The 9,372-nt window shown below is 37.0% G+C and overlaps 1 protein-coding gene across 3 annotated transcripts in view; it reads right to left on the bottom strand.

Moving 5' to 3' along the window:
• RECQL (RecQ like helicase) overlaps positions 1 to 9,372 on the bottom strand; it is a 43,856-nt gene that overhangs the window by 10,282 nt on the left and 24,202 nt on the right. For 2 of the 3 annotated variants that reach the window (XM_079936417.1, XM_079936416.1), the window contains exons 7-15: positions 8,309 to 8,475; positions 7,306 to 7,387; positions 6,101 to 6,249; positions 5,895 to 6,012; positions 4,985 to 5,123; positions 3,173 to 3,264; positions 1,878 to 2,097; positions 1,411 to 1,540; positions 711 to 819 (exon numbers count right to left, since the gene is read on the bottom strand). In XM_079936417.1, coding sequence (XP_079792543.1) covers positions 711 to 819; positions 1,411 to 1,540; positions 1,878 to 2,097; positions 3,173 to 3,264; positions 4,985 to 5,123; positions 5,895 to 6,012; positions 6,101 to 6,249; positions 7,306 to 7,387; positions 8,309 to 8,475 — 1,206 coding nt within the window. Of the gene's footprint in view, positions 1 to 651; positions 820 to 1,410; positions 1,541 to 1,877; positions 2,098 to 3,172; positions 3,265 to 4,984; positions 5,124 to 5,894; positions 6,013 to 6,100; positions 6,250 to 7,305; positions 7,388 to 8,308; positions 8,476 to 9,372 lie in introns of those variants that run through there. The other variant, XM_079936415.1, reaches the window with a different exon arrangement.

Here is a 9,372-nt window from a genome sequence, read left to right as displayed (position 1 = left end):
AGATATATTTTTTTCCTAACACAGAACTGACCACTTAAGTCTTAAGTATTCATTTCTGTGTTTTTAAACTTAGACACATGCATTTGTGATTTAGATTTGGAGCAAATTTAACTATGTTGTTATCTACTTAGTCAACAGTGTGGTCTGGTTAATATACCAGAGCCATTCTCTGTGAAATGTCAAAGTAGGGCTGTGGTTTCAAGCAGCTTACAGTTTTATTTTACTTAAATAGAGGCGTAGCATACTTGCTAATATTATTTGTATGGATACCTTATTCCTTTTTTATTTAGTAAAATATTCAGTATAATAACATTGTTATCAAAAGACAGTTGTGTCAAAAGAAAAAAATACAACTAGTTATGGCAAGGCATAAAGAGCTTAAGATAGTTATATGAACTTATTAAGTATTTTACATTTAAAGGGTTTTACATTAAAATGATTTATTTTTCCCTTGTTTCGTACTGTAAATTTATACAGTTCATGATCTCAAAATTTCAAAAGGTCTCAAATTCTCAAGTCTTCAATACTTAAATAAATTCTGAAAATATAGCTCCATATGAATAAAATATTAATGAAATTGTCTTAAAATTAAACTTTTGATTAACTACAAAACTAATGGTGTATACATGCATAAACTTTTTCTTAGAAGATTTAGAAGCACTCAACTCATGCATTATCAATTTTTCTTTTCTTAGCCCCTGTAATCTTACAATCAGGTTGCTGAAGCATGTTCTCCGACTTCTTCTGGAAGTTACTTGGAGATTTTTCTTCCCTCTTTTTATCAGCTCCTTCGGAATGACAACTTTGAGGTGATTCAGCCTACAAAACAACAGCAAGACAAACACTGGTTAAAAATTCAGCTATTCCATTTTCTCAGGAGATTAATAATCTCAATAGTCCTTCTGTATCACCTCTTTAATTAAGTGTCCAGTGGTCTTGTTTTTTATCTTACAATTTCTTCTAGTATGCGCCCCATCTTAAATAGAAGGGGCTGTGCTGTCAAGACCGTAAAGAACACCTGACATGTCCTTAGACACACTGGTGCCGGGTGTGCTTTTGCAGGCTTGAGAGCAGTTAGTTTGTGACAGTGCTTTTCAACCTCTGCTGCACAGGCAGACTTCTCAGCCAACAGTGACCACAAGCAAGGGCAGGGTGCCTCATAACATCAGACATTAAATGGAGTCTTCACATCCCAAAAGGTTGGAAACCCCTCGTCTATATTCTTCTACTCAATACCTCTACAGAACACAAAAGTAGGTTTTCTCTCTTCTATACCCAGATTCCAGGAAGAAAACTGACTTAATCTCTTCTTATGCTCCACTGGACCCAGGAGAGTACTAGTTAAAGAAAAGCATCCCATAGGCTTTAATGTTTTTTTCAAATATATAAAAACTAAAAATTAATAACTACCCTGAAACAGCTCTGCATGGGCTTCTTTACTTGCATTGTAATAACATGTTCCTCATTGTTCAGAAGATTAGCTTTAGGTCCTATTTTCAGATATGAGATGGTAGCATAAGCTGTAAAACTGTAGTCTTCTCTGCAGAAGATAAAGGCCAATGATCAGGTTTTGACAAATTGCAGACAACAAACTGAAATTTATAAAAAAAAAAAATAAGTGCAATAATTTTAAGTAACATTGATATGAAATATAAAACTTTTTAGTATAAAAATGTAGTTTATCTTTATAGAAAGTATTTTAGTTTTGTGCTTTTTTGACATACAGTAATCAAAGTTTGAATTTGTTTACTAGGTAAATTTTGCATAGCGTTTAAAAGTTCTTATGAAACAACCACAAAACCATTTGTTCTGCTGCAGTTATAAAAATGAGAATCATAAAGACAACATGAAAGGGCAAGAAGTGGGTTTGTATATACTTGAGATACTGCCGTATAAGAAAGTGCGCAATAATTTTCTCCAGGTCTTCACGAGGAAGCGCGGGTGGAGCAACACCTGCTACTCTCAATTTCGCTGCACCCTTTCCCATCCAAGAGTCGATCAGTTTCAGTGGAGTGAGCTTTTCTTTCAGTTCCTCTGCCTGCTTCAGGATCTTGATTAGATCCCTGCAGTATGCTGTTATGTTCTTTCTTTCAGATGCTGTAATGAAAGAGGCATGGTTACAGGTGAATGGGATTTCAAAATTAGGGCAAGGATAGGCCGTCCTAAGTGGTTAGACTAGTTTAAAAAATAAGTCTTCACCCAGTGCGAGCCACCCTAAACACTGATTTGTTTCTATGTTCTGAGCTAGGACTACTGCTCAAGTCTCTTATCACTAGATTAAGCTACAGTCTCTGTAAGACACTGAGATTTAAGTGATGTAAAGAAAATAATCTGGTTATCAGAAGGCCTTTGGGTATGCTCTAGGAACCAAAGAGTGTCGGCCAAACATGATTATGACAAATACTTAGTGATGTTCACAGGCGAGTCAGTCTGTTCTTCATGTTACCTGATGCGTGTTCATTAAGAATATTCTGACAACCGGTATGGCTTCCTAGGGACTCTAGTTTCATGACAAGAATGTCGTGGACAGTTACTCCCAATTACTGATACTAACTCCGATCTATGTATCAGGCTTTTGTTAATTTGGGCAGTATAAAATAATCTAATAAACACAAACAATTTTCTCTGGCTGCAGAGTTAAAATTGTGACCTTCACTGATCAAGGCATCAGAACTCAACGAGGAACGGGTTAGTCCAGCTCTTCCAATAATACACATACAGGATTTTAAAAAGTGAAAAGACAGCACCAACACACTGCTAAATTAGTGTCTTATGAGTGGTTAGCCATTATCTGGATCAAAAATGATACGCTGTAGTCTCTATTTTACACTATATTTCTCTTTCCAATCAGTAACTATAAAGCATCCGAGATTATCACAAGAGGTTAGCGCTCTCCTACTTAAAATAGTATTTCTATTCAGAAGGCTTTTAAACCTTTCCCTTCATTTCTTAAAAATTTAACACGTCCTCAGTGTAGCAACATAAAATAAATGCATACACATATGGCTTTTAATTTTGCCTCTGTTTCAAAACTTTGTGTGGTCACTCTTGAATCTGGGAAATTCTATTCACACCTTGCTTATGCTTTTAAATCCATTTTGGGTGTCTAATATTGCCCTCGTGTATTCCTGCATATAAATATTAGCCTATAAGGATTTAAGAAACAACTCACAAATCTCTTTACAGCAATTATCACACATTTTGTTGCATGTTTCTGGGCTCCATACTTCATCAAAATGTTGAGCTATCAACACACGGCGACAGCTGCAAACATCAGAGATACAAATTATCAAATAATTAACAGTTTTAAGAATCCCTATTTTAAAATACAGAGTTATATACTGTATTAATTTCCTATTGCTGCCGTAATATAACCACAAACTTGGTGGCTTAAAAGAACACAAACTTATTATCTTACATTTTTGTAGGTTAGAAGGCTGACATGGGTCTCACTGGATTAAAATCAAGGTGTCAGCAGGGTTGGATTTCTCCTGGAGGCTCTTGGGGAGAATCTGTTTCCTTGCCCTTTCCAGACTCTAAAGACTGCCTGCATTCCTGGGCTCATGGCCCCCTTTCCTCTATCTTCAAAGCCAACAACAGTGGGTTAAGTCTTCACATCACTCTGACATCTTATGCCTCCTTCCACATTTAAGAACCCTTGTGATTATAGCGGGTCCACCTAAATAATTCAGGATTATCTCCCTATTTTAAGATCAGCTGACTGCAACCTTAATTCCCTTTTGCCATGTAAAGTAGCACACTCACAGATTCCAGGGATTCAGATGTGGACACCTTCGGGTGACCATTATTCTGCCCACCACGTATAATAATATTTTCCATATGTTGTTAATAGACATTGCTTTTAAAAAATTGTCTGAGATTCAGTATTTCACAACTACCGGCATACCTTGTTTTACTGCAATTTGCTTTACTGTGCTCTGCAGATACTGTGTTTTTTACAAACTGAAGGTTTGTGGCAACCCTGCATTGAGCAAGTCCATTGGCACCATTTTTCTAACAGCATTTGCTCACTTCATGTCTCTGTGTCACAATTTCATAACACTCACAATGTTTCAAACTTTTCCAATATTATTCTATTGTTATGGTGAGCTGTGATCAGTAGTCTGAATTACTACTTCAATTTGCTGAAGGCACAGATGATGGTTGGCATTTATTAGTAATAATTTTTAATTATTTAAGTATAGTGAAAAGATAAACAGGATTGATAAACTTTTAGCCAGACTCATCAAGAAAAAAAGAGAGCCCAAATCAGTAAGATCAGAAATGAAAAAGAAGTTACAACCAATACTACAGAAATACAAAAGATCAAAGAGACTACTATGAACAACTATTTGCCAATGAACAACCTAGATGAAATGGACAAATTCCTAGAAATGTACAATCTCCCAAGACTGAAGGAGGAAGAAATAAAAAATATGAACAGACCAATTACCAGTAATGAAATTGAATCAGTAATTTTAAAACTCCCAAGAAACAAAGGACCAGGACTAGATGGTTTCACAGGAGAATTCTACCAGACACTTAGAAAAAAGTTCACAGCTATCCTTCCCAAACAGAGAATGACTTTTTTCTTTTTTTTAGACTTAAGATACTATTTATTTATTTTTTTACTTTTATACAACTTTTAAAGGTTACTTTCCATTTACAGTTATTAAAAAATATTAGCTATATTCCCCATGTTGCAGTACCTCCCACACCCCCACCCCTATACTGCTCCTCCCCGACTCTCCCCACTGGTAACCACTACTTTGTTCTCTATATCTGAGAATATATTTTCTTAGATTCAGGCATCCTGCAGGTTCATGTACTGGTTCCCACCCTTCAGACATCTGCTTTTACTGGTTTGCACTTGATGTTTCACTAATGTATTTACTCACTTGAGTAAGGACTCAAAGTAATGTCATGTGCTTTCATACTGTGCTTGTCTTTAATTGACAAAAGTGACAAAGAGGTGCGTGCTTACTTGCTTATGTTTTGGCAGTATGACACCATCTCATAGAGCTTCTGTTGTCCCACATTCTCCATCACCACCATTGAACTTATCCTGAATATATCTCCAAAGCCATAATACAAAATACAGTCTGCTTTCATGTCATCTCGACCTGCAGTGGGAAGAACCTTGAGATTGCATAATTACTTTAAAAAAGTCAAACATGCAAAAATAATACATAAAATTTGCTGGCAATATTTTGTAGTCTAAATATACATCTAGAAATTTCAGACAAAGCTGTGAAAGTTAATTTGTAACAGCTGCCGTCAAATTTTTAAAAAAATGACTAAAGAGATCTATCAATAATCAGCCTTACTAGCTTACAAATGTGTCCATAAGTAATCCAGTTATTTAAATTATAGACTTGAAACCACTAATTAAAAACTCAGGAGGCAAAGATGGACATCAAATTATTTTAGCAAATATGAGAAGAAATAATTCATGACACTCCAATACAACATAAATAAAATTTCTCCATAGGCAAATACAAAAATACAAAAAAGATTTCATTGTTTGTTATAAAAATACTAGCCAATAAAGAAGATTAAAAATACAGTATTATTAAACATCATTTATAGTGTTTTTAAAGCTCTTTAAAAATTATTTCTAGGGGACTTCCCTGGTGGTCCAGTGGTTAAGAATCCGCCTTCCATTGCAGGGGATGCGGGTTCAATCCCTGGTCAGGTAACTAAGATCCCATATGCTGTGGGGCAACTAAGCCCACGAGCTGCAGTTACTGAGCCTGCGTACTCTGGAGACCATGTGCCACAACTAGAGAGAAGCCTGCGCACCATGAAAGAGCCCACACACTGCAACTAAGACCTGACGCAGCCAAATAAATAAGCATTAAAAAAAATTATTTCTGGATGTGAGTTACACGTACCTGCACGTCCACTCTCTTGGTAATAATTTTCCATGGATTTACTCATTGAATGATGAATAACAAACCTCACATCTGGTTTATCAATTCCCATACCAAATGCAACTGTTGCCACTACTACCTAAAATGTGTTAACATTTTACATATTAAGTCAAGTTAAAATACATTCAAAGGTGAATTAGGCTTCTATTGAAGATCTGTTACTTAACCTGAATTTCATTAGCTGACCATCTTCTATGAACCTTGGTCTTATCTTCTGGTTCCATATTGGCATGGTATGCCCCTGCAGGAATCCCCAGTTTCTGTAAACTAACTGTAACTTGCTCAGAGTCTTTCTGAGAAAAGCAATATATTATTCCTGTAGTAAAAGAAATGATTAGATATATATAGTACATTCCTAGAAAATTTTTAACTCACACTGAAGAGGCTGATAATTACAATGCATGGGGGAACATAAGAATTATGAAAAATTCCAAGGCCCTGAACACATACTGATCTTTCAGTGTAATTCAAGGTCTGATCACCAACTTGCTCCAGAGCAGTAACAAGCCTGGAGCCACCAGTTTGGGTTCCCATTATCTCAGTTCTCTCTCCAACTTTTATCTCCCACTACATAGTCTTTCTCAAACTGATGCCCCACAGCTCCACAAGATGTTAACAAGCATGCTATGAGAAAAGAGTTTCATGTGCAAATAAGTTTGGGAAGGTTAACAAAGTTAGACAAACACATGTGTCTCTTTGTTTGCAGGGCTGGTCGGAATTTCTAAGGTGCTGATACACCCTGTGACTCTGCAGGAGGAATAAACAGCTGCAGCCTTTCTCAAACTTATTTGACCCTGGAACTCCTTTTACCCATGGCCCCTATTAATATCTCCTGAAAATCCACAGAACAGTTTTGAAGTGCTACTTTAATACCAACTCTTTGCTTTAGTAACACTTGTCTCTACATTAATCCTGGAACACATGTTATACACACTCTCAACTCCATCTATACTTAGCTCATTCAGGATGTACTGTTTATTTCTTTAATGTGTCCTTTACTATAAGGAACTATAGTTTACATCCCTTTAGAAAATCACTGGTTAACCTTCAATCTTATACACAGCGGATACTTACTAAATATGTGCTGTTGATAATTAACATTATGTCATTAGGTCCACTCTTTAACGCAATTAAGTGTAAATAAGCAAAAATAAATCAGTTTTATGACTCTTATAATCTGTGTAATTAGCAAATGCCACACCTGATTTCTAAGATCACCAAGCAAATTAATTTTATCATGATATTTTCAAGTTCTTCTGCCATGCATTACTATTTCTGGTGCTAATCTTTTTCTCAGTGTATTAGTGTAAATAACGTGCTACTTTTGGAAAGTTCTCTCTCAGTCTTCAAACTTGGTTTGTGTCTATATTACCTGATTGCCCCTTGTATCTTCCATTAATGAGCTTTACAATATCCTCAATAAAATCTTCAGTGTTTGAAGGCTTCTGCCGAACCTAAAAAAAAAGTTAACTTATTAAAAAGTAAATTAATGAGTACCATTCATGTGGTCGTTTACTTACAACTTTCAAGGCGCCGCTCTTTCTTGGGCATGGTGTTTTTTTCTATTACTCTTTCACTCGCCCATCTGACCCTATCACCTCCCAGATGCTTCTTGATCCTTATTTTTGAATTTACCAGAGATGAGGAGGCACAGAAGCAGTGAATAACTTGTAAAGACAGAGACTTTTAAAATTTTCTGATGCTACTTTTGTAAAAACATAAACCATGGCAGAAACAACTAGTCAGTAAGAGCTCAGAAAAATATTAAGTCTATCCTTAAAAGGACTGGAAAGTAAAAACAGCTGTGAGGTTATTTACCTTTCAAGGTTGTATATCAAATAAAATCTAAATAGGGAGTATTAGCAAATATTTAATGGTATATTAATTTTTGCATTATTTCATAATTTCTATAGAGATGTCATTAGGGTCCTTAGTATCAATACATGCTTTCTCTCCATCCTTGCATAAGAAAGCGTGTACGCAAATTTAATGAGGCAGTGTTTTCTACTTAACCAAGCAAAGAATTAAATAGCACAGGAGATATACGAAGAAAGCATTCTTTAATAAGTCTGCTTATACTCACTTGATTTTTTTTAAACTTTTAAACAATTAACTGTGACGTAAATAGACATAATGAAAAAGTAACCTTCTGAAATCCTTCACAAAATAAATCGACATAGGGCTTCCGTGGTGGCGCAGTGATTGAGAGTCCGCCTGCCGATGCAGGGGATGTGGGTTCGTGCTCCGGTCCGGGAAGATCCCACATGCCGCGGAGCGGCTGGGCCCGTGAGCCATGGCCGCTGAGCCTGCGCGTCCGAAGCGTACCACAAAATAAATAAATAAATAAAAAATAAATTGACATAAAAGTTACATACCTCATAATAGAGATTTGGCCGATTAAAAGAAGCTGTAAAAGTAAAACACTTTTCAACACACAGTATTTTCTGAGCATCCTTCAAAACATGGCTGGTCGCAGTTGCAGTCAGCCCAATTAGCGATGCATTGGGGAACTGCCGCTTCAAAATACCAAGGGCCTTATAATCTGGAAAAAAAACCCAAAAAACAAAGTAGCCCTCTTGCTATCCTTTAAGGAGTAAATTACATCTTCTAACATGCTGCAGATCATCAAGATGACTGCAATTTTACTTCCACAGCCATCTATATCTAAGCTGTGGTTGCTGCCTAGCCTTGGTGATAAGACGGGCTTTACTCTACTTTTGACTGGTTCTTCAGAAACACTTCTTGGCCATAGGTGTGTTCGACAGGGAATACCACAACATTTCCAATCAGCTGAGCACTGGTCTATACCTGCTGAACAGTGGATGCGAGAGGCAGAGTGGGAGGAGCCATAGTGTTTGAATCTATGGCAACTGACGAGAGAGAAAAAGGCCATCAGTCAAAACCCATCTACCACAGGCATCATCCAAGAGTGGCAAACTCAGAACAGAAGACGCTTGGTGAGGGCATTGGTTTTTATATAACCCACTTCAGGAAAGCCGTTCTGGCCTCATATTTATTAGACACATCTAAGTCACTAGAGAAGTTGTCTATGAGTACACCCTTAAGGACTTAAACTATCTGGAGAAAAGTGAAAAAGAAATGTGGGAGAGATGGCTCAATGCTAAGGTAGAGGACTCGTATGAAAACGGAACAGAAAGTAACTGCTTGGGAAGTTGTGAAAGCTTCAAGGGAGGTAAGATCTGAGTTGGGTCTGGAAGAATCCAGCAGAAGTTCGGGAGGAAGGGAAGAAGAAGACACCAGGCAGAGGAAGCAGCATGCACACATGCGGCAAACACACTGGCATGAAACCACTCGGCAGGTTCAGGTATCAACAAGCAGTTCAGAGGGGCTAGACCACAGGGTGCTGTGCTAGATGGACCTACTGTCAACCCCAGTCGGCTGGGAACTCTATTCTATTCCCTGGATGGTTCCAAGTTAC

Source organism: Stenella coeruleoalba (genome assembly GCF_951394435.1).
Source record: "Stenella coeruleoalba genome assembly, chromosome: 11".
Lineage (NCBI taxonomy): Eukaryota > Metazoa > Chordata > Mammalia > Artiodactyla > Delphinidae > Stenella > Stenella coeruleoalba.
Note: the sequence above shows the minus strand (reverse complement) of the source record. Positions and strands in the feature narration are given on the sequence as shown.